Source organism: Artibeus jamaicensis, unplaced genomic scaffold, assembly GCF_021234435.1.
Source record: "Artibeus jamaicensis isolate MK-2021 breed Jamaican fruit bat unplaced genomic scaffold, CSHL_Jam_final scaffold_474, whole genome shotgun sequence".
NCBI classification, from domain to species: domain Eukaryota; kingdom Metazoa; phylum Chordata; class Mammalia; order Chiroptera; family Phyllostomidae; genus Artibeus; species Artibeus jamaicensis.
Genome location: NW_026522046.1, coordinates 39984435 through 40010478, shown reverse-complemented (window position 1 = coordinate 40010478; position 26044 = coordinate 39984435). Strand labels below are relative to the sequence as shown.

The window sequence follows — 26044 nt, the reverse complement described above, 5'->3', positions numbered from 1 at the left end:
ATTCCCACCAGCAATATTTGGGTGTTCCAGTTTCTTTGTATCGCTTGCTCTTTTCTGGGTTTGTTTGTTTGTTTATTTTGGTTATAACTATCCTAATGGTAGGTAGAAAGTTGTATCTCATTGTGGTATTGATTAGCATACCTCTAATGGCTAATAATGTTGAGCAACTTTCCATGTGCTTAATGGTTATTTGTATATTTTCTTTGGAGAAATGTCTATTCATATCCTTTGCCCATTTTTAAAATAAGATGTTTTTTTAATTTTGAGTTATAAGGAATCTTTATATATTCTGGATACTAGCTCCTTAGATATATAATTGATATAAGCTTTCTTCCATTATTTGGATTGTCTTTTCACTTTCTTGGTAGCATGCTTTTTGACACAGAGAAGTTTTTAATTTTTATCAAGCACAGTCTATTTTTTCTTTGGTTACTTGGATTTAAGATACTTGCCAAATAAAGGGTTATGAAGGTTTTGCCCTATCCTATGTTGGCTGCTAAGACATTTATAGCTTCACCTCTTACATTTAGGTCTTTGGTCCATTTTGATTTAATTTTTGTATATGGTGTGACTCAGAGGTCCAAATTCATTCTCTTGCATATAGACATCAAGCTGTCCCAGCTCCATTTGTTGAAAGAGCTAATTTTTCCCCATTGAATGGTCTTAGTATTCTAATTAAAATTCATTTTGGAGGTCCAAGATGGAGGAAGACTAAGTGGAAGCTGTACTAAACTACTCGCAGAACCAATCTGGAATTATAACTAAATTGTTGAGAAATAAAACCAACCGAACACTAGCTGGAAACAAGCCTTATAACCAAGGACAGACAGAAGAAACCACTTTACCACAACCAGACTGGTAGGGAGTGTGGAGGAGGCCTGAGAGGGCAGACTGGACTCCCACAGGCAGCAGCTGACATTCCAGAAGGATATTTCAGTGGTTGGGGATCCCCCCTGAGAAGTGTGGGGTCTAAACCCTAAGTTGGGCTTCCCAGCTTACAGTACCGGAACTAGAAAGGAACCCAGATAACATCCAGCTGTGAAAAATAGCAGGGTTTCTGTCTACCAGGGAGAGATGGCATGACATGCAGAGAGCCTCCTAAAGGGCCAACACACAACGTTTCATTTGCAGCCACTTACCTTGGGCTATAGCAGAAGGAGGGCAGAGTGAACTAGAGACACTTGAGGAGAGTCTGGAGTTGGTGGCTGTAGGGAGAGAACTGAAGGAACAGCCTCCAGGATCCCTGTGCTAAGTCATTCCCCATACTGCAGAAGCCATTTTTATTGGGGAGAGCACTCCTCCGCAAGTGGCATCAGCCTGAGGGGAAGCGATAACCATGCCCATAGAAATTAGTCTGCTCCACTCTTGTGGTGCTTAATTTTGGCTGCTGATTATAGCTTGAGGCTTTTTCATTGATTAATTTAATAACTAAGGTAGAAAAAACAAAGAAGCAGTAAACATGGGAAGATAAAGAAACAGACCCCAAATGAAAGAATGAGTGAATTCTCCAGAAGAAGAACCATATGAAATGGAGGCATACATCAGACAGAGAGTTTAGAGTAATATTATAAGGATACTCAACAGTGTGAAAAAAAGACATAGAAGCCATAAAAAGGATCAGGCAGAAATAAAGAATGCAATATCTAAAATAAATAATACATTGGAAGAAATAAACAGTAGATTAGGTGAAGCAGAGGATCAAATCAGTGATTTGGAAGACAAGGAGAAAAAAAGCATCCAGGAAGAGCAGCAAAAAGAAAAAAAAAGTTAAAAAAAGATGAGATCTTAAAAAGCATTTTGGACAACATAGAGTGTAACAACATCTACATCACAGGATACTAGAAGGGGAAGAGAGTGAGCAAAGATCAAGAACCTGTTTGTAGAAATAATGACTGAAAACTTACCTAATTTGGTAAAGGAAAAAGACACACAGTCCAATGAGGGGAACTTCAGCCCATGAGGTTCCCCAGGGCTGCCGCAGATGGAAATAAAGAGTGGTTCAGATGCAGTCTTGTTGTTCTGGCAGGAAAAGGAATGGCGATTCCCTCTAGTGGAGAATGCCCTGATCTCTTCTCCGACATGGCTTTTATTAGGGCTGGGAAGTGCAGGAGGATACAGCACGTGTGCATAGCTTATCAGTCAATGTCCAACAGGCTGTAGTCATAAAAAAACTAACACTATAAATAACAATTAAACACAGAAATCTTTCAGGTTGGGGTCTGTGAGACATGCAGGTGTCAGATGGCTATAAAGTCATGAAGTAGGGAGTTTCACTCTTTATGCCTTGAATTCAAACATCTGAGTTATACTAACAGGGCTTATCTGAGGAAAGCTGGCTTCAGAGGACAAAAATGTACATTTCAGGCCAGATTAGAATCGAGTCATGCCTGCCACCTGTGTTATGACCTGGTTTTCCAGAGAGACTTACCAGCCCCTTTCAGAGCTTGCTCTTGTGGGGCTACAGTCTCTGAAACCACTCAAAGCAGTCCCCAACAACCCAGGAAGCTCAGAGAGTCCCAAACAAGTTGGACCCAAAGAGGGCTTACATTGAGACACATCATAATTAAAACAACCAGGCTTAAGGACAAGAGAATCCTAAAGGCCACAAGAGAAAAGCAGGTAGTTACATACAAGGGAGCACCAATTAGACTGTCATCTGATTTCTCAACAGAAACATTTCAGGCCAGAAGGGAGTGGTATGAAATATTCAAGTGATGAAAAGCAAGGACCTACAACCAAGGCTACTTTACCCATCAAGGCTATCGTTTAAAATTGAAGGAGAGTTTTGCTGGATAGAGCAGTCTTGGTTGTAGAATGGAAGGACAGATAAAGTGCTTCTCAGATAAGATCAAATTCAAGGAGTTCATCATCACCAAGCCCTTATTATATGAAATGTTAAAGGGACTTACCTAAGAAAAAGAAGTTAAAAAAACACGAACAGTGAAAGGACAGCAAACTCACAGTTATTAACAACCACACCTAAAACAAAAGCAAACTAAAAGGACAGCTAGATCAGGAGTGGAAACATAGAAATGAAGATCTCAAGGAGGGTTAGCAACAGGGGAGTGGGAGGAGGAGAAGGGGGGAGAAGGTACAGAAAATAAGTAGCATAGACAGTAGATAGAAAATAGATGGGGGGGCAAGAATAGTATGGGAAATATAGAATCTAAAGAACTTGAGACACATGGTCATAAACTAAAGGGGGGGTAATGGTGGGTATGGGGGGATAGGGTGGAGGGGAATGAAGGGGGGAATAGAACAACTGTAATGGCATAATCAATAAAAAAATAAATTAAAAAACAAAAAAAATAAATAAATAAAATTGAAGGAGAAATAAGAAAAAGCTAAAGGAGTTTGTTAACATCAAACCAGTACTGCAACAAATGTTAAAGGGCTTGCTTTAAGAAGAAGAAGAGAAAGAGGAAAATAGTTTAAGAATGAAATGGCACTATGTATTTATCAATAATTACCTTAAATGTAAATGGCTTAAATGCTCCAACCAGTAGACATAGGGTAGCTGATGGATAAGAAAGCAAGACCCATATATATGCTGCCTTGAAGAGACCCATCTCATATTGAAAGATACACACAGTCTAAAAGTAAAGGGATGAAAAAAGATATTTCATGCAAATAGAAAGGAAAAAAAAGTTAAGGTAGTAATATTTATGTCTGATAAAATAGACTTTAACCAAGGCTATAGTAAGAGACAAAGGAGGATACTACATAATGATAAAAGGAACGATCCAACAAGAAGATATAACCCTAGTAAACATTTATGCACCCAACATAGCAGCACCTAAATATGTGAAGCAAATCTCGATGGACATAAATGAAGAGATCAATAGAAATACAGGCATAGTTGTGGATTTAAACACCCCACTGACTTCAATGGATAGATTTTCCAGACAGAAAATAACAAGCACACAGTGACCTTAAATGACACACTGGATCAGATGGATTTAATTGGTATTTTTAGAGCATTTCATTCCAAAGCAGCAGGATTTACATACTTTTCAAGTACATATGGAATGTTTTTTAGGATAGACCACATTTAGGGCACAACACAAGTCTCAGTAAATTTAAGAAGACTGAAATCATATCAAGCATTTTCTCTGACCACAGTGCTATGAAACTAGAAATCAATCACATGAACAATGAAAAACATGCAAAGACATGAAAGCTAAATAGCATGTTATTAAACAATGAATGGGTCAACAACATGCTCTTGGAAGAAATCAGTAGATACCTTGAAACAAATGAATATGAACATTCAACAATCCAAAATCTGAGGGACACTGGGAAAAAAAATCCTAAGAGGGAAATTCATAGCATTACGGGTCTATCTCAAAAAATGAGAAAAAGCTCAAAATAAACAATCTAAGTTTACACTTAAAGGAACTTGAAAAAGAACAACAAACAAAGCCCCTCATGAGTAGAAGGAAGGAAATAATAAAGATCAGAGCAGAAAGAAATGAAATAGAATCTAAAAAAAATACAGAAGATCAATGTATCTAAGAGCTGTTTCTTTGAAGAGATAAACAAGATTGACAAACCTCTAACTAGACTCATCAAGAAAAAAAGAGAAAGAGCCCAAATAAATAAATCAGAAATGGAAGAGGACAAATAATAGCCAAAGAAATACAAAGGATTGGCCCTGGCTCGTGTGGCTCAGTGGATTGAGTGCTGGCCTCTGAACCAAAGGATTGCCGCTTTGATTCCCAGTCAGGCAGGGGACATACCTACATGGCCGGCTGGGTCCCTGGTTGGGGGCACATGAGAAGCAACCATACATTGATGTTTCTCTCCCTTTCTTTCTCCCTTCCTCTCTCTAAAAATAAATAAAGTAAAAAAGAAATACAAAAGTTTGTACGAATATATTGTGAACAACTAAATGCCAACAACTAGACAACCTGGATAAAATGGATAAATTCCTAGAAACATACAATTTTTCCAAAACTAAATCAGGAAGAGTCAGAGAATATGAATAAACAGATTATATCAATGAAATTGAAGCAGTAATTAAAAAACTCCCCCAAAACAAATACCCTGTACCAAATAGCTTCACAGATGAATTTTACCAGACATTCCAAGAACTAACATCTCTCTTTCTCAAACTATTTCATAAGATTCAAGAGGAGAGAAGGCTCTCAAACTCATTTTACAAATCCAGCATTATCTTAATTCCAAAATCAGATGAAGACACTGCAAAATTATAGGCCATTATCCCTGATGAACATAGACACTCAAATCCTCAACAAAATGTTAGCAAACTGAATATAGCAATGCATCAAAAAGATCATACATCATGATCAAGTGGGATTTATTCTGGGATTGCAAGGTTGGTGCAACATTTGCCAATCAATAAATGTGATTCACCACATAAACAAAATGAAGGATAAAAACCATGACATCATATCAATAGATGCAGAAAAAGCATTTGATAAAATGCTGGCACCCATTTATGATAAACACTCCCAGCAAAGTGAACATCCCTAAACATAATAAAGACCATATATGACAAACCTACTGCCAGCATCCTACTTAACGAGGAAAAACTACAAGCATTCCCATTAAGATCGGGAACAAGACAGGGAGGTCTGCTTTCACCTCTCTTATTCAATATAGTAGTGGAAGTCCTAGTCACAGCAATCAGACAATAAGAAGAAATAAAAGGCATCTAAATTGGAAAGGAAGAAGTAAAACTGTCGTCATTTGTAGTTGACTGTATATAGAGAACCCCAAAGACTCTAACAAGAAACTACCAAACTGATAAATGAATTCAGCAAATTAGCAGGATACAACATTAGTATCCAGAAATCAGTTGCATTTTTATATGCCAAAAATGAACTAACAGAAAGGGAAGTTAAGGAAACAGTCCCATTCACAGTTGTTACAAAAAGAATAAAACACCTAGGAATAAACCTAACCAAGGCTGTAAAAGACCTGTACTCAGAAAATTATAAAACACTGAAGAAAGAAATAGGAGATACAAATAAGAGGAAGCACATACCATGTTCATGGATAGGAAGAATTAACATCATTAAAATGTCCATACAACTCAAATAAAGCTATAGATTCAGTGCAATACCTATCAAGATTACAATGATGTATTTCACAAAACTAGAACAAATGTTTTGAAAATTTATATGGAACCACAAAAGGCCCCGTGTAGCAACAGTGATCCTGAGAAAGAACAAATTGGAGGAATCACGTTGCTTGATATCAGACTATACTATAAGACCATAGTAATCAAAACAGCATGGTACTGTCATAAAAACAGACACATAGATGGAACAGAATAGAGAGCCCAGAAATAAACCCACACCTTTATAGTCAATTAATATTCGACAGAGTAAGCAAGTACATACAATGAGTTAAAGATAGTTTATTCAATAAATGGTGTTGAGAAAATTGGACAGGTATGTGCAGAAAAATGAAAGTAGACCACCTTCTTAGACCACACACAAGAATAAATTCAAAACAGATCAAAGCCTTAAATGTTAGACCCCAAACCATAAAAATCATAGATGAAAACATAGGCGGCAAAAATCTCTAACATTTGCTCGTAGCAATATTTTATCATATATATATTCTCAGGAAAGGGACAAAAAAGAAAAAAAAAACATGGGACTACATTAACATAAAAAGTTCTGCATACAAAGGAAATAATCAACAAAATAAAAATACAACCCACTGAATGGGAGAACATAACACCGATACTGTGGAGGCGACCTCTCTGCGAGGTCCCCCTGGTGCCAGGGACACGTGTGAGTGAGTAAATAGGGCCGAGACAAGGTGAGATCTGTTTGGGGATGGAGGAGTGGGCTGTGGCCAGTTTCTCTGGGGAGAAAGAGGCCAGCAGCAGCCAGTTTCTCCGAGGAGAAAAAGGCCCTGAGCACCCTCTTCCATAGCCTTTTATTGGGTTGTAATACACAGGAATACAGGGCGGCAAGGATCAAACAGTAAATAACATTTCAAAGAGGTCTGAGGGTTTCAGTCTGAGTGAGTGTCTCTCAGGAAGAGAGTTGCAGAAACTTTGGGAGACATACTCATTTCCTCTCAGACCCTTATCATATGAATGAAAGCACTCTTAGCAGAGCAGATTTCACAGGTTTATCAGCAAGTCTTTATGGTGCCAGATTTTTCCCCAGGGCATGCTCTGGCCAGGCAAGGAGCTGCACCTCTCCCCATCAGGTATTCAGGCTTAAGGGGATTAGAGCCAGAAAGTGCTTCTCCCAGAGGACATGAGGACTCAGGCTTTGACAAAGCTGGGGGGCGAGAGTCCATTGCTCTCTGTAGCAGCCCCCAGAGTCCTTCCATGAAGGCCTCCCAGGTGATGGAGTATGGCTTAGGTTGCCCCCCACTGTGAGGGGTCTTACCTGTCATTGACTTCCAACCAAGCTCTGGGGGCAGGGAGAGGAACTGAGGCAGCGTTTGCTACCAGAGATAGGCTTTGTCTCCTGTGGCTGGCATTCCAAAGGTCGTCTCTTGCCCTTAGCTACAAGGGGTAGAGATACAATTCCTAAAACTAGGCAGAGCGGTCTACAACACAACACAATCTGATAAGCCATTAATATCCAGAATGTATAGAGCTTACAAAACTCAATACCAAAAAACCCCCCAAATAACCCAATTAAATACCAGGCAAGGGGCCTGCATAGACATTTCTTCAAAGAGGGTGTACAGATGGCCACTAGACATATGAAAAGATGCTCCATGTCACTAATCATCAGAGAAATGCAAATTAAAACCACAATGAGATATCATGGCATACCTGTCAGAGTGGCTGTCGTCAATAAATCAACAAACAGCAAGTGCTGGCAAGGATATGGAGAAAGGGGAACCCTTTTGCACTGTTTGTGGGAATGCAGATTGGTGCAGCCACCATGGAAAGCAGTATGAAGATAACTCAAAACATTAAAAATGGATCTGTCTTTTGACCCAGTGACTCCACTTCTGGAAATATATTTGAAAGAATCCAGAACACTAGTTTGAAAGAACATAAGCCCCTCTATGCTCACTGCAGTATTATTTACAATCACCAAGATAAGGAAGTAACCCAAGTGTCCATCAGTAGATGAGTATATAAAACATCTATGGGTCATTTACACAATGGAATGCTACTTGGCTATAAAAAAGAAAATATTACCTTTTGTGACTTTATGAATGGGCCTGGAGAACATTATGCTAAATGAAATTAGCCAGGCAGAGAAAGACAAATACCGTATGATTTCACTCATATGTGGAATCTAATGAACTAACTGAACTGGCAAGGAAAATGGGCACAGTCATAGGTAGAGAGCAGCATGAACAGCTGGTGGGGCAGGAGGTGAGGGGATGGAGGGATTGAGCAAAAAGGAAAGACTCATGGACATAGACAACAGTGTGGTGATTGCTGGGGATAGGTTGTGTTCGGGAGCTAAATGGTAGTGGAAGAAAACAATAAAAAAGGAAAGACTCATGGACATAGACAACAATGTGGTAATTGCTTGGGAGGGATGATTGTATTAGGGGGCTAAACGGTAATGGAAAAAAACAAAATCAAGATTTTAAAAAAGAAATTAAATTTGACCATAGATGTATAGGTTTATTTCTGGACTCTCAATTCTAATCCAGTATCTATCTATCCATCCATCCTTCCTTCCTTATGCTGATAGCACATTATCTTGAATACTGTAGATTTGTAGTAAGTTTTGAAATTGGCAAGTGTGAGTCCTTCAACTTTGTTCTTCTTTTTCAAGATTGTTTTGGCTAATCTGTTTTTTTTTTTTTGCTATTCCATATACATTTTAGGATCACCTTGACCATTTATATTTGAAAAGAGCACATAAACATTTCATGGTGATTGTCTTGAATCTGTAGATAAATTTGGGAACTATTGCCTTAATAAAAATATGAAGCCTTTCAGTCCAGAAACACAGGATGTCTTTATATTTAATTAGGTTTTTAATAGTTTCTTTCAGTGATATTTTGTTTTCACAGTTCAGGTTTTGCATTTTTGTTAAACTTATTCTTAGGTATTTTACTTTCCATTTTATTATAAATGTAATTGTTTTCTTAATTTTATTTTGAATTTTTTGATCTCGTATATCAATATAATTGATTTTTGTATATTGATCTTGTATCTTGCACAGTCTTACTGTTTTTTTTTTACTAGATTCTAGTCCATATACTCTATTTCTTTTACTTCCTTTATTGCACTTACTTAGGCTTTCCAGGATGATGGTGAGCAGAGAGGGTACAATGGACATCCTTCCCTAGTTTCTGATCCTGGAGGGAAAGAATTCAGTTTCTCACCATTAAGTATGATGATAGCTATAGGTTTTTCATAGGTACCTTTTATCACGGTAAGGAATTCACTGAGAGTTTTTATTATAAAATCTTATTGAATTTTGTCAAATTCTTCTCCTACATTTATTGAAATAATGGTTTTTCATTTTTAAGAGTATAAAAATGATATGTTGGTTGATTTCCTACTGTTGAACTAACATTACCAGGTTAAATCCTACTTAGTCATGATGTATTATGTAAAAGAGATTTTGTTAGGGATTTTTGCATGTATATTCATGAGGGATTAGGGTCTGTAGTTTTCTTACCTTGAAATAGCTTTATGTGGTTTTGTTATTAAGGTAATTTTGACCTCATAAAGTGGGTGGAGAAGTGTTCACTTCTTTTTTAGTTTCAGGAGGAGTTTATATGGAATTAGTGTTTGTCTCTCTTAATTGTTTATTAGAATTTCCCATTAAAGCCAGTGAGTGTAGAGTTTCCCTTGTTGGACAGCTTAAACTGTGGATTCAGTCTCTTTAGTTGTTATATTGTGTTGACCAAAAAGTCTGTTACATTTTTCCCGTAAAATAAAAGACACATTTTTCATTTTTACCAATATCTTAATGACTTAGCTATTTTGAATATGTCGGCTATCTCCTGCCATTGGCTTCTAGTGAGTAGAAGCCAGGCATCTTCCAATGTGTTAGGAAGCCCCACAGCAAAAAGTTATTTGGCCAAAATGTCAACAGTACCAAGAAACTTCACAAACCACTTTTAACACATTCAGTCAATCACAGCACCTTCTCCATACACTGCATGAACCGCTTTTTGCATTTCAGTTGTGTCTTTACCTTTCTTGAAATAATAAAGCATAATATGCTGAAAACATTGCGTATTTTCTTCCATCTTCAATATTAAAATGGCTGCACAAAAATTCACCAATTTGGTAAGTTTTTAAAAAATGCACACTGATAGCTGTCACAATACAATTTAACAAAATTGTTTCAAATGAAGTTGCACTACTAGAGCCATCATATGGAAAAAATATAACAAACTTTTTGGCCAACCCAATAATACTCTATTTCTTCTGTAGATTGAAGCTTCTGTTTGATATCAGAATCCTTTTTACTGGAGTAGCTTTTCAAAATATTTCATGTGGTTTGTCTTGTCAAGTATTACTTTTACCACATTTTCTTCCTCAAAAACTCAATTATATTATTCCAGACTTTCTTACTCTATACTTCTTGTCTCTTACCTTCTTTTCCGTATTCACCATCCTTCTAAGGTTGGGTTTTTTTTTTTTGCTGTAATTACAATAATTATCGACAATGCAGCACAGAGAGACAAAACAATATGAACAATGAAAGAGGGGATAAGAGATGTGGAGAAAGATTGAAAAGGCATAATGGAATTCCCTAGTATAAAGGTTGACTGGGGATGGAAGAGCTGCTTCCAAGTTGGCTTCCTGTGTAGCTTTGGGCAGGAGACTTTGGTTCCCTACCTTTAGGCCTGTTCATAGGGCTACTTGAGTGTCCTTATGGCATGGGAACTCACTTCTTTGATGCTGGTGATCTAAAAGAGGGGTAAGGAAGAATCACATGCTTGTTATGTCCTAATATTAGATGTCAGGACACTTACACTTTACAAGTGTGTTACCAAGTAGTCTACTCTTGGGGGAGGTGAGTTATATTCTCATGAGAGAATCTTAGAACATGAGGAGCATCATAGAATCTGTGGACATGTATGAAACCACCTCACTCTCAGGGAGGAATTCCTCCAGTGGTCTCTTGGTCTGAAGTGAGGTAGTGGCCCTGGAGGTCCATCTCCACATGACCCTTGTAGATCAGACCACTTGCCTTGCAGACCTTCCAAGCATTAGCCTGAATCTGACCTTTCCATGTCTTATAATTTTTGTGGTTATTTTCATCCTCTTTTTTGTGTGGTATGGGCTTTTGTCTAAGTAATTTAATTAAAAAAACAGTATGTATGTATCTAACTTCTTTAGTGCTTGTCTTCTTGCTTATTATTGAATTTGACATACCTTGCTTAGAAGTTTAACAAGTTTAGAGTGACCAAATTTGGTCACTCTTGGGCAGACAGTGCTACAGCCGGCTCTAAATCTGTTTCCTTCTCTAACCAGCTTCTTTGCTGCCAAAACAATACAAGTAGCAAGGGTGTTTCTAGTGCTGGGAGCATATTTTGCAGAACTGAGGTTTTGGAGTTTGAGTCCTTGAGTGAAATCTTATTCTCCATTTCTGGCTTGGATGACACTTGGATGATAATTCATTTATGTGACATTCATTGAGCCCTCCTGGTTCTCTGATCATGTACCAGGCCTTGTGTGGGTGCTGGGCACAAGGTTTCCTGATACAGTCTCAGGGTTGATGGTGCTTCAGTGTTTGTGCTGTTATAACTATAATACGTGGGGGAGAAGCCACAAGAGTGCTGTATGGACATGGGTTTGTTACTGTTTTCCTTTCATTTTTGGTCTTCTGTCCTGTCTTCTTCTGAACTCTCTCTGCAAGGAATATTTGAAAGACAATGGGTAGCAGGTGGCAGAATTAACTTTAGGGAATCTGGTTGGTTGGATGCCTGTCAGAGAAGAGGAATAGAAGGAAGAGGGGCATTCCCAGGTGTGGAGGGGTGACACTGGCCGGGTCTCAGCCACCTTCAGTTTGGGTGTGTTCATGGTGCAGAGGAAGAGGGCCATGGGAGGGGCAGCCCACTGCCCACTGCACAACCTCTTGGATGGTAATCACAGCAGTGCTGTCAGCCCTGGGGAGAACGTGATTTGCTTTATGTGGACTGCTCTGCATGCACGGGACATGTCTGTCAAATACAACTACCTATTTCTTATCCTCTCTTGGCTTCTTATAGGACACTCACTCTTCCCATGTTTATCATGCTCCTAGAAGCCTCAGTCTGGTCACTGGTTTTTTTTGGTCTGGCCCCACCTTGCTCAGATTTGCTCACTAATAGGTTAGACTTGATTTTATTTGTATCAAACAACCAGTTAGTTTAGCTTCTAATCATATAATGCTATGCATGGCTTTTGTTTTTGAAATAATGACAGAAAATAGCTTTATTATTAGAAATGTGAAAGTTTAGCTCAAAAGTCTCCTCCCCCTTTTTTTCTTATTGAAATAATTGTTTCACAAATACCATTGTGCTCCAGCAAAACCAGCTGACTGTCTACTAGTTACTGTCTGCTGGTGTGAGGTGCTGGTGGTTCTGACCCTGTTTCTGCCTATTTCAGTTCATCTCACTGCTGCCATGAGGTGCCTCACAGAAACCCAGCTGTGTGTGTGTGTGGGGGGGGAAGCCACTGAGCAGCTTGTGCTGGACATGGATGTAGACATGGATGTGACCCAGCAGACAGGAGCCCTGAGAGTTTTCTGAGAATGGGGCAGTCATCTATGGTTAGTGCACATGGAGGACATGTGGAGTCAGTTAACTCAAGGGTGTTTTCGTGCTTTTAATTTAAACAGTCACAGAACCTAAAAGTAAGGTCTAAATGTTCCTTTCTGTGTCTTGATTTCTGGCAAAGGGAGGGAATGGTGTCATCATTCTGTACTCTTTACTAAGTGAAAATTACAAACGTGGAGACAGATGTGAGTTTCCTGGGAGCTGAGGTAACTGAGCCCATAATGTGGTGCTCCAGGAAGGAAGGGGGTGTGGTGAGTTTGGCCCCATTGACTGGGACAGGGGCCCCAAGGGCTTGGAACTAGAGGGGAAGGGTCAGTGGTAGAGGCCCAGTGTGGGCCAGGCATGGAATCTACTCACTGCTCTCAGTGGGCACAGCCTGGCCTGCCCAGAGCACCTCCTTCCCAAATGTGGCACATGCCTGGTACAGGAGGAGCCAGTAGGAAAGGCCAGTCCAGGGAACTGTAGGGATGCTTCCCAAGGAGGCCAATGATTTGGGCTAGGTTAGATCCTTTCTCTTTCTCCTCCACCTACCTTGCTGCTTAAGAGAAACCTCAGGGTCAGCTTCTAGGGGTAACCTGCTCTGGAGGGCCACAGCCTCTCCAGCTTAGCTTTGGGGAGAAGCCAGAGGTATCCGTGCCCTCTCTGTGGGCGTTTCTCCTGCACCTGCTCACGTTGATTCCACTGTGGCCTGGGTTACTTAGGTCTGCCTCACAGTAAATGGGGACTAGTTAGAATGGGGCCCCTGCACTGACCACTTGTGACTGGGAGCAACTTGCTTAGTCTCTCCAAGCCAAGCATCTCATCTGCCGGGGGATGGTGGGGAATAATTAGGCAGTGCAAGTGCGTGGCTCAGAACCTGGTTCACAAGGTGCCTTCAGTGTGGCTCCTTCTTCCCTGCCCAGGGTCACTATTATCACAGGAACAGCTACCAAATAGAATATGTAGGTTCCCCTTGAGCCCTCTCTGGCCTGATTTGGTTCAAGGACAGCGACTCTGTATGTAGGGTTCATGGGCCAGCTCTCCTGGTATCCCCTTCTCCCCAGCTTTGTGCACATCTACTGGTAGTGTCTGGTGCTTTTGGGCCCACCTGTATGCCCTGTGGCTGTGACACTGACCCAGGTTGCAACACTGTCCAGGTTGCTGGTTGAGATGAATGCTTAGAATATCCAGAGCACTGCTGACTACGTGAATGCTGGTGCTATTTGTTCCTTTCTATTTGGTGGTTAACCTTGGGCCAGTCCCCTCAGTTTGAATCCTAGCTTATCTACATGTTTCCTGGGTGACCTTGACCCATGGGCATTCTGCCACTGCCTGGATTTCCTTACAGAGAGGGAGGTGTGATAGCATCTCCTGCAGGGGCTTGCATGGGGGTCCTGGGAGCAGCTACTTATACAGAGTACCTCTTGTCATCTTACAGAGTTCCTTCCTAAAGAATAGAGAAATGTTTCATATGAATATTTTATGTGCATTTAGTGAGCTGATGAGCTTTAGGGATTTAGACAAGTTCCTAGATGCCGACTGGAAAGACGTGTGTGTACTTGGTATTCTGTGTGTGAAGTAAGACAAGAATGTGCATGATGATCCATATGTATCTCTCACCTGCATGCACATGCGCACACACATACACTTCTAATATATGCCCCGAGCCCTAATCCAGGTTGGCCCTGGCCTTGGAGAATCTCTGTCACCTCTGAGAGAAGTCTGTACCTAATTGGCTTGGGAGAACTGTCTTAATTAGATTTCTTTAAGGCAAAGTCTGATGCCAATTTATTTTGCTCGGGTTTGGGATGGTACGTGGCACTGTGTCCACCTCTGGAGCAGACTTGACTATCCTGTATGATGGCACGCAGTGCTGGGTCTACCCTCATTCCCAAGTTGGGAAACTGGTGCCAGTGATCCTTTGGGGATGGTGAGAGGTGGGCTGTGTACTCCAGGTAGACTGAGCAGTGTGAGCCAGTGTCCATGTGGCATTGCGGTGACTGCTTCAGGTTATTGGGATAGTGCTGTGGGGGGGGGGCAGGCTAGGGCCCAGGAGACCCTTACAGAATTGGATCACATTCTCAGGCCAGGGCAGGCTTTTTGTGGGTGTAAAGCAAGGAATGATGTGACCAGATTTTTTGTTTTAGAAAAATTACGTTCCTAAAATGAAGAAGTTGGTAGAAACAGCAGCATAAACTAGAATGCTAGCATAAATAAATACTGCAGTATCTGCACTAAAGAGCTGTGACTGCTGTCCCAGCCAGCAGGTAGCCAGCCTGTCAAACCCTTGGAACATTTTCCTATTGTGGCTCATCGGTTGTTTGCTTTCCCATGGCTGTCTTGGGCTCCTACTTTGAGTCTGATCACCCAGGGATTTCCTCTCCCTTCCAGCTTCAGCCTTGCATTGTGGGGTACTGTGGTGACCACTGACACTCTCTAAAGTCACTGGGGATGATGTTTAACAGAGTCAGAGAAAATAAAAGAAGCAAATCATTCATTCTGAATAAGGGCTGGTTGTTCTTTTCCTTCATGTTGCTGAGATTGGGAAAGGCTTAGATTATGTTCCTCTTAATAATTGTGCTTAGGAATGATGTTTTTAGTTGAATACTTCCAGAAAGTCTCATGGACACTCTGGGGCTAACAGTAATGTTGGGTGCAAATTATGTCTTTTAAATGTGGAAATGCCACAGTGACTTTAAAATAGTCTGCCCCCATATTCTTGTCTCTTCCTAATACTGATGTGGCAGTCCAGGTATCATTATCATGTAGAGTTTCACAGCAGAGACTGAAGATGACAATTCACTTAGAGCCTCCAGATGTCCCTCTTAAGCCTCACCTGTAAGCAGAGCCTTGGAGTCGTTAAGGATGCACTTGATTCATTCACGTGGCTCATCATGGCACAGATTTTCTCCTCCTAAGAAACCATTTGCTATGGACTGACTTATGTCCCTGAACTCACACATCGAATTCCTTGCCCCCAGTATGACTGCACTTGGAGACAGCACCTTTAAAGACATAAATAAGGTTCAATGAGATCCTAAGGGTGGGACCCTAATCCAACAGGACTGCAGCCTTATAAGAAGAGCAAGAGACACTAGAGTGCTTTCTCCTCTCCATGTGAGGACTCTGTGAGAAAGAGGCTATCTGCAAGTTGAGAAGAAGCCCCTCACCAGGAACCGACCATACCCACTCCCTGATCTCAGACTTCTAGCCTCTAGAAGAGCAAGAAACAAATGTCTGCCATTCAAGCCACCTTGTCTGTGGCTCTATGTTGTGGTGCTTGAGCTGCCCGAAGCGCCATGTTTTATGTACTCAGTGGCTGCATTTTTGGGAGAGTAATCTGGGGTTGGCCTGTCTGAGGGCAGGCCCCATCAGATATAAACAGATGTCACTTATTGGTCATTGAAGAGTTTTGGGACAAGTATGTGGTTGTCAGGCTCTCCTCAATCTGAGAGCCTGCTTGCCCCTTTGGGCCTCATGGCTGTTAACTTGTCTGTTCTTTATAGCTGGCTCTTTGGGGCTCTTTTTCAGCAAATGGGAAGGCCAACACATAATTAACAAGAACAAGAAGAGTATCACTACTATGTGTCAGGCATTGTTTAAGGAAAAGCATATTTATATGTATATCTAAATATATGCAAATATATACATTCATTATTATCATCTATCATCTGTCATCTAGATATACACACACACACACACATTGACATATTGCTCACTTTCGATCCTAAAAGCAACTCTGAGGTAGCCACTTTTTAATTGAAGTGTCATTCATACAACATAAAGTTAACCATTTAAAAATGTACAATTCATACTCTGGTTTCTCTTCAGATCATATAAATCTTTCACCTTTTACTAAAAATGTACAATTCAGTGGCATTGAGTACATTCACAATGTTGTACAGTTGCCTGATCTATCTAGTTCTAAAGCATTGTCATAGCCCCCCTACAAAACCTCATACCTATCAACCAGTCACTCCCAACCCTCTACCACTGTCCTGGCCACACCAATCAGCATTTTGCCTCTGGATTTGCCTATTCTTGACGTGGCACAGAAATAGAATTATCCAGTGTGTGGACTTTGGTGTCTGGCTTCTTATACTTAGCATGTTTTCGGGGTTTTTCCATATTGTACCATGTATCACAATTTCAATAGTTTTTAGGGTTGAATAATATTCCACCAATGTGCGATATTAATGGACATTAGGGTGTTTTCCACCTTTTGGCATTGTGGAGAGTGCTGTCCTGAATATTCTCATTCAAGTTTTATCTGAACACCTATTTCACTTTTTTGGGACATATCCCTAGGAGTGGAACAGCTGGGTCACGTGGTAGTCATATGTTTAACTTATTGACAAACCACCTGGCATTCTTTTATTCCTATTTTCATAAATGAAGGACCTTATGTATAGGGAGACAGAAGGATATGCACAAGATAAGTAAGACAGCCCTCTGGTGACAAAGGCAGGTCTCTGTTGGCCTGTCCCTGGGAATCCACCACCAGGCCCTGGCTCCCTGGCCTGTATGTCAGACTCCGGCTGGGCACTCCCAGGCCAGAACAGTGAGACAGGGTAGTGATGGGCTCAGAGAGGAAGGGTGTCCATGCTGGGCCTTTTCTGGAGTAGGAGACACAAAGGGCTTTCTGAAGGATGAACAGTGTGAAAGAGGACACACAATCTCAGGTAGTTAATGAGCTCTCATGGTTCTGGATTTTGTTTGACTGTTTGATAAGGTACCTGTAGTTTTTAGAACCTCCAACTACACAGGTTGGCCAAAGGTACCACCAGTGTCCTTGCTTGGCAGGATGTGTGAGCTTCTGTCTTTCAAGCTGTTCCCTCATACATACCCTGGTGGTATTGTCTTCTAACCTTTTTAAGAGGAGACCCCTGGGCTGTGGGACCACCCTCTGTGTGGCAGTCCTGGCAGAGGCAGAGGCCTTTTGAGAGCTATTGCTGTCTTTCCCCTCAGAGGCACCCTCATGTGCCCCAGCAACAATCCTTCAACAAGATGAAGATTTCTGCCATTGGAGACACTCACTTTTAGATATGGTGTTACTTGGCTTTGCTTTTACTGACAGTAAATTGCTGAAGGCACTTCAATTACACAGTGAAAATCATTAGCAGAATTCTTGTTACTTAGCATCAGACTGTGGGATTTAATCGTTGTTTCTTATGGGTGGCAAAGCAAATATATCTGAAGGGAGACTTATTCAGATTTCCTGGAATATCATTATCACATTCTTGTGTGATAGTTTCCTGGTAATTCAACTTGATTTAGTTTAATATACCAGCATGACTTTTCTTTGCAAGTTGTGGAGATTTAAATTTGTTTAGAAAAGAAAACATTGAAGACAGCTCAAAAGTCCTGTTTATGTGTTCATTGCATGAGAATCTGATGGTTTTACCTCCTGGAAACTTACACTCCTTTTGCCCAGAGGACAGAAGCAGGTGGAAGTCACTGGTGTGGACCGGCCACCCATTGCCTCCTCCTCTCCACTGCTGCCCCTCTCACCCAGGTGTGAGAATGCCACTGCACTGTCCTGTGCGAGCACAGATCTGCAGGAGGCAGCAGCAGCAGTGGGCTGTTCCAGAACACAGGACTCCACTTGCCTCTCAAGCTCAGGGGATTTGTCACCAGTAGCAGCATTCCAGGCTTTGGATGACATAGCCACGGGCCCAAGGGCTCCTGCGCTGACACGTGCACAGTCTCCCTCTCTCTCCTTCATTCGCCCTCACTGGCTCCTTGAGTTCACTCACTGCCTGCAGCCCAGCTAGTTTCTGGGCCCATGAAGTGCTGGGGCCACCAATGTTGCTGGTACTTGGTCCCACAGTGCTCTCCTGCATCTCTTCTGTGGTTTGAATCTACAGGAAAAGTTTCCACCATTGACAGTGCTGTAAGTAAGACTTGCTCCTTGGGAGGTGGGAGGGAGATGGCACTTGCAACCCTGGGTTAGAGACCAGGTGACAGTGTGCTGTTTGTTAGAAGGTGTTGGTATGCCTGGAGGCTTGAACTGCCCTTGAAAGCCTGTTGAGAGCACTGTTCCCTGTGTGAACTGAGGGGATTGCATGGATCCCCAGGGAGGGCCTCACTCCCATTCTGTAACTGCCTCCCAAGGCATCTATGCATTCCCATCAACAGAAAGGGAACTGGCATTGGGCAGATTACAGTAATTTTTCTAAATGCTAGAAAACTCTAGTGCCCGAGTGAAATGCAGGTTGGCCTGGCTCTGTGTCACCCCTCATCACAGTTCTCCTTTGGGTCCCAAAGTCCTACATTTCTTTTACAGTTTTTCTAGACTTGACTTCATTTAAAGCTGTTTAAATTCTATTAGAACTTTGTTTCATGATAGTCTTATTACCCTTTCTTTTTAGATGGCCAGTTTACAGTTTTAAAATCTCTTGTGAGTTTTTGTTTTTTTTTCTCCTCTGAAAGCACTTGACAGGCTGATGACTGAAACCACTCATGTTTCTTTTTGTACATATTTCTGAACATATGTTCTTCTTCTATCTCCTGCTGTGTTTTGTATGTGTGTGCTTTTTTTAACATGGTAGGATGTTTTCATGGCTTTGGTGTTTCTTGAAAGAGAAGCCCAGTCTGGTCCTACCTGGGCCCTAAAGTGTGTGAGCATAGTATGTGAGGCCCTCATCTCTCTTAGGGCCTTGTACTTTGAGCGGGGTGACAGACAGCTCATTTGGGCTGGGCCTCATGCCACTTTAGAAGCTAGCAGCTCATGTAGGATGTTGACAGGAGGCTCCATGACCTCTGGCTCTTACATGGCACACCATTTAGCTGGGGCCTAAGTCTCCCTCCAGGGCACACTGCTTTTTTGGAAGGTTTTCAGAGGGGCCTTAAGGTTCCCAGCCATCCATGCTGTCACATTGGGGCTTACAGAAAGCCTTTTACATTTGTGACCATGAGTGGTTTGTTTTTCTGACTACTTTGCAGGACTCATTGGCAATTTGGGAGATGGAGAGGGAAATGGGTATGGTTTGGCCAGTGGTCTTCTTCCACCAGTCCTCCCATCATACCTCACAGTCCTTGCTTTTTCCCTCTCCCTTAGCCAGGTGTCTGCATCACTATCCTAGACAGAATCAAACCTTCGTTATGACCCTGATGCTTTTGTGGCCTTGAACCAAGCTTTGGATTTTGTAACATTAAGCTTCCCTGTGCTCACGTCCAATAGATGATACATCTTGAGGCCAGGACAGTAGGCTACCTAAAATTCTATACAGATTACGCATTGAGTGATTTCTTTAAAATTTGGTGGGTATTCAATAAAGACTTAGGATTGTGGTTGATTGTAAACTTAATAGTGTAGTGTCATGGGTGGCTAAAAAGTAAATTTCAGTCTTGAGCTCTTTCTGAGCAGCATATTGGCCTGAACAAGGGGTGGGGGCAATGTCACTGGAAGAGTGTGCCCATAATAACAAACATGATCAGTATAACATCTATCCACCATAGCCAGGCTCAGAGCAGGGCAATAAGAATTGGGAAAAGCCAACACACCAGGTCCTGTGAAACATTATTTTCCAGGTCACAAGTTCTTCTGTGGCTCAGACACTGCAGAGTGTGGGTGGGTGGGTAGGTAATGGGAGGCAGGACCAAGAGCAAGGCAGACAGCTGGGCCATATGCAACATAACTGGAACCTGTGTTAGAAAGTAAGGGATCCAGAGTGAATTATAATCTATAAAAAGAATCATACATACATTCTACAGTTGAAAAATATAGGCTCTAAAATGAATAATTTCATTGGACAGGAGACCGGACATAACAGAAAACAGGCTTAGTGGGTGGGCAGCAGTTCAGTGCAGGGTATCTGTATCGACCACAAGAGAACAGAATACAAAATAGAATGTGAGTGACCTGTGGGCAAAGTCAAAAGGTATAATGGAATGGAATGAGTTTTGGTGGGGGGCAGTGCATTAAAAATATTTAAATAGGTGCCCTGGCTGGTAAGGTTCAGTGGGTTGAATGCCGGCCTGCAAACCAAAGGGTCGCTGCTGGTTCAGTTCCCAGTTGGAGCATATGCCTGGGTTGTGGGCCAGGTCCCCAGTAGGGGGCATGTGAGAGGCAACCACACATTGATGTTTCTCTCCCTGTCTTTTTTCCTCCTTTCCCCTCTCTCTAAAAATAAATAAATAAAAATATTTGAATAGGTAAAGGCCATGGATTTTTCCAAGCCATTGAAAGGTATCAATGCTAGATTCATGAAACAGCCTATGCTAAAATGTGTAAGTTAGAAAGGAAACAAACAAGAATCACCCTTCTCACATCTAAGCACATGATTGTTGACAACTAGAGGCAAAGACAGTCTGAAAAGCAACCAGATTTCAAGATGGCCCATTGCTCTCCCAGGAGCCATGGCCTGCATCTGGCACAAGTCTCTTGGCCATGCCTCTCTGAGTGGAGCTGCTGCTCCCCTGCTCATGCACATCTGATCCATTCTTCTGCTCATGCACTTCTTATCTGATCCATTCTTTTTGTTCATAGTTTGTACTCAGACCAGCAAAATACAGAGGTGCCTCACGTAGTGATTGATCAGGCAAGCCCTTTTCTCCACAAGTGCTCTTCCAAACTACACCAAATTTTGGAGCACCATCTTTTCCCCTCCCTGCAATGACTTCTGTACCCAAAACAAATTACATAAACTATATGGAAGTGATATTATAGCATTATGGTTTCAAAAAAGAGACATATATCAATTTCTTCTTTTTTCCTTACAAATATTTTATTAGATTTAATGCAAAGTATTTTAATTTTACTATTGTGAGTTTTAAAATTTTAAATTTTCTTACTCTTATTCTTATTATTTTTTATTATTGTTCAAGTAGTTATCTCCATTTTCACCCCATCTCAGCTCCCCCATCCCACCCGTCCCCACCTCCCACCCTCGAACCTACCCCCCTTGGCTTTGTGCACGTGTCCTTTATACATGTTCCTTGATGGACCTTCTCCTATTCTCCCCCTTATCCTTTTCCACCAGAAAATATGGAATGAATGACACTGCGTGCAGTGTTTGGATGAACAACAATAGGTTCATGTGTGCATCCTGTGAGAGCCGCCACAGCGGTTCTATCTCCCATCACTCTCTTTGTTGTGAATCTCTTTCCATGTGTCATCATCCTGTCCTAATGGTGCTGTGCCATGCTGCAACTTGTACGTGCACTCACAGTGCAAAATAACCATGAACCTCAAAAGGCATATAAATTGGTGGAAAAAATAGCGCAGAAATTAGAATGTGCCTTCCCAAGAGTGACTCTCTTGTACCATTCTCCTCCAGCCACACCACTGGGAAATCCTGTCCTCTTCCTCTGAGGCATACTGTCAAGCCTTCCTAATATTTCATTTTGAGCAAATGCAGATTGTGTTTATTTGCTTTTAAATTATTTATTACTTTCATAAGTTTGTTTTTACCATCCAAGTCATATTTTTTTCTACCTGTGAAAATTGTTTGGTTATTTTTGGTTGGGATTGAACACATCATAATTTTTCCATTACAATCAGTGGGTACATTGTTTTCCTCTATAGTAGAATGGTTTTCAGAACAAAATAACAGCCTAAGTGATGGGAAGGTGTTTCAGCGTTCCCATTACTCCTTGTTCTTGCCAGCACTTGGCAAGGAATTGCCAGACTGTTATATTTTAGGCAGTCTAGTGGGTGAGTATTTACATCTATTTTTGTTTTTAATTTGCATATCTTTGATTACTAATGAGACTTAAGTACCTTTTCATGTGCTTATTGGCCATTTGGATCTCTTTTGTGAAGTGCTTTTCTGGGTTTTACCCATTTTTCTATTTATGTCTGCTGGTCCCAGATGTTTCCACAGGGGTGGATTTTCATGCTAGATAAAAGTGTAGCAAAGTATAGGAAATCTTTGGGAAAGAAAGAATTTTCTCAATAATATATTTTCAAACATGTGAGCATGTAGGGAAAAGCGATGCTCACACACCCCTGCTGAAAGAGCTCCTTGAAGATGGGACCAGACACCATACAGAGCCGTGGAGTGAGGGTGTGAAAGGTCAGAGAAAGTCTGGTGGGGACCCCACGTGCACAATATACAGGGAGTGTGGAGAACAGGATGGTAATGTCACAGACCTCATGAGAAGCAGTAGTAGTGTGCATGGCAGTGATGGAGGAGCACAGTGAGGAGTGAGCAGGCAGAGGGGACCAGGGCACGATCTATTTGCTTCATGTTCTTCCAGGCCAACTGACCAATGCATGAGGCATTTAAGAGCATCACATAGAGATTATCAGTAAAAGAACCAAAAATAGTTAATAGGGACTCACACCATGTAAATGTGGTAATTCCCACACCATCCATGGTGAGTCATTAATTATTCTGCTTCATGTACAAAGGTCATGAGCAGGCCTTTCACATACAAGGTCCAGATGTTCAGGGAACATAAAAAAGACCTTAAAGTCTTGAACAATTAAACTTATATGGTAACATTTCACATCTCAATTTGTCAGAGATCAGAATGTGAACAGTGAATCATGTGGGCAGTGGCTGGAAGGATAGTACTCATGAACTTGATGGGATATAATTTGCCTAGACCTATATGTAGGAGGTTTTGGTTAATTTCTATGAAATTAAAAATGTACAGTATTTTACCTCTCATGCTGAGGTACCTTTGAATGTGCTGATTGAAGAAAACTCTAAGCTGTATGAAGGTGAAGAATACTGTGGCAGGTGCAGAGCAGGCATGCATGTCTCCTGCCACACACACAGAACATTGTAGATGGGCTCACAGGGATGGTGACAGTGACTGTGAACTCAGCAAAGTAGGAGAGAGTCTGACTTTTCTTTGTTTATATTTTTATTCTTTATACTTAGAAAACTATAGTTTTGAAGAGTTATGAAAACTACCTAAGACCAGGAAGAGTTTTAATTGTTATATTGTTAAAAGAATCTATGTGTATTGCCAAGCTTAGTCCAGACTCATGGTTGGTTACTATTATTTAATCATTGAGAAACCTGAAACATGAAGTGAAATAATTCACCCACCATTTTGGGAACACACAGAGCAGAGAATGTTCTGGCATCATTACTGCTCCTACATAGAAGGGACACAGAATAACAGTCATTAAAATGCCATAAATAGCAACATGTCCTGAATTTACCCTCACCCTCTGAAGGAATTGTCTGTCCTGCTCCTTGCACAGAAGCGCGTCCCAAAGGGCAGCACTGTGCTGATGGAGCAGGATCTTCCCGCCTTGTGACCCTGACAGCTGCATTCTCTCTCTGAGCTTTATGCCCACTTTGTAAAAGTGGTGATAATCATACCTGCTTCCTAATCTGGCAAATACTGGGTGTAAGAGAATAATAATGAAAATGCTTGTAAAAAATAAAGTGCTTAAGTATTGTTAGTTTCTCCCCCTTTTAGGGATTTGGCATGTCTTTTTAATCCAGTGCCTATTTCTGGAACATAATTCTTTGGGTATGAGTAGGATAATGACTACATCTTGAGGTTTCATCTAAGTTTTTTAGAAGTATGTTCCTGCCGCCCTCATTTTATTAAGGAGCCTCCTGAGACCCCAGCCATTCCCTGTGAGGGTTAGGGTTGGTGGCCCTGGGTTACTGCACATGGAGTCTCAGGAAAGACCTCCCAGGAGGGTGACAGTGCCCACAGGCAGGGCCTCTTCCTCAGTTTCTTTATTCCATTGAAGTACACATAGGTGCTTGGCTGGGGTCCACAGCATGCCAGGCACCTCTGAACTCTTCCAAATCTGTTGCCAGATTTGTAAAAACACATTTCTGCTGTATCTGAGGGCACTTGCTGTTCCAACAATGTGTTGTAAGTCAGAAGCCACAGTAAGCAGTTGAAGCTTTGAGGTGCAGCTCAGGCTATACAGGATGCATGGACAGGGTAAGGACTTTGAGTAGATCAGAGCAGAGGCAGGGAGGGCACCTTGGAGACGGTGGGAGCATCCACGTGGGGCATGGACAGGGGCACACACACACCAGGGAGCAACGCCTTGACCTATGAAATTGTGTGTGACAATTGCTGATGGTCACAAATCAAATTTCAAATATATCAGGTGTTTGTGAACCCCCAGATATGAGAATGATAAGTAATTGGGGCCAAGTGGGATTTCAAGGTGTGCCACAACATTGGCCTTGCTGAGTTCATCGGGTAACGTGACACTTTTCCCTTGCTTTTTGGTAGATGGACAGTGTCCTCACCCTCGGGGGAAGCAGGTGGGCTGGCAGGACAGGCGTCCACAGGCCGGGAGAAGGAGACACTCCCAGGTACTCTCATCTACCCCTGCTGGTGACCTACCTGCCCGGCCCCATCCTCTTGCAAACAATGACTCACCTGTGACCCCTGCCTCTCCTGGTCTGCTTTGCCCACCTGTGCCCTGCCTGTGCCCAACCTCAGTGCCTGTTGGTTGACCCACCTCAGCCCAGATCTTGACCCTCCCTTCTCCCACCCCAACTCGGGGCCTGGTCCTCACTTCCGGTTGCTCCCTTTGCTTGACCACTTCTTTTAAGGTTCTTAACCCTGAATTGTACCCTGGCTTCCATTAACCTCCTAACAGGGTGAGCACAACCTGCTGGTACTCATGCCTCTCGGATGCTTCTCAGCTGTTCGTTTCCTTTAACAGGGTCATTTGTAGTGAAATGAGAAAGAACGTCCTGTCACTTCAGTGATGCAACCTGGAGTGTGTGGTGATGTTATTCTTCATCTATACAGAATGTTAATGCTTTCACTGACTACAGGTGATTCTCTTTGGGTTAGAAACATAGTGAAGGTAATGAGACACTTCAGAATCAGAACTGATTTTAGGAGTAATTCTAATGAAGCTGGGAAATTTTAATTGTGAACTCAGATTCAACAGATTCCTTTTGCAGACAGATCAAGTACATGCTTTATGCCAGGTTCTGGTTCTAGGCTGGGTCAGGCCTGTCAGCAAACACAATGACAGGCTCTGTCCCCAGAGACAGCCCCAAAAGGTAGACTACACCTGAGAAAGCAAGTGATGAGCTCCATTGATAAAGGAAAAGGGATAACAACAGTGAGAGAGTGTGTGTGTGTGCACGTGTGTGTCGGCATGTGCATGTGCACATGCATGGTTGTGGTTGGAGGTTGTTAGTGGTCAACAGGGCCATCAGGTTGCCTTCACTGAGAAGGTGACATTTAAGTAAAGGTGAGTGCATGAGTAATGGAAAGAGAATAGCATTCTAGGCAGAGGGAACAGCCAGTGTGAGACCTCAGTGTGAGGATGGCTGGAGAACAGCCATGGGCCAGTGTGGTGGGTTGGTGAGCAAGGGAGAGAGGTGTGAATGGGTCACTGTGGCCTATGAGAGCTTTCACTCTGTGAGGGCAGAGGGGCCAGAGCAGAAGGTGGTTCTTGCAGAATTGCTCTGAC

At 41.9% G+C, this 26044-nt stretch overlaps 2 protein-coding genes across 15 annotated transcripts in view; one reads left to right on the top strand and one right to left on the bottom strand.

Moving 5' to 3' along the window:
• LEUTX (leucine twenty homeobox) overlaps window positions 1-18337 on the bottom strand; it is a 52222-nt gene extending 33885 nt beyond the window's left edge. The window contains 1 exon segment of the mRNA XM_053657932.1: window positions 18092-18337. Within this exon segment, the coding sequence (XP_053513907.1) occupies window positions 18092-18337 (246 nt within the window).
• Window positions 1-26044, top strand: part of PCBP3 (poly(rC) binding protein 3) — a 219463-nt gene that overhangs the window by 88552 nt on the left and 104867 nt on the right. For 12 of the 14 annotated variants that reach the window (XM_053658023.1, XM_053658035.1, XM_053658027.1 and 9 more), the window contains one exon: window positions 24841-24923. The exons of the other annotated variants lie outside the window; for them this stretch is intronic. The gene's annotated coding sequence lies outside the window, so the exon portion shown is untranslated. The remainder of the gene's footprint in view (window positions 1-24840; window positions 24924-26044) is intronic. 14 annotated transcript variants of the gene reach the window in all.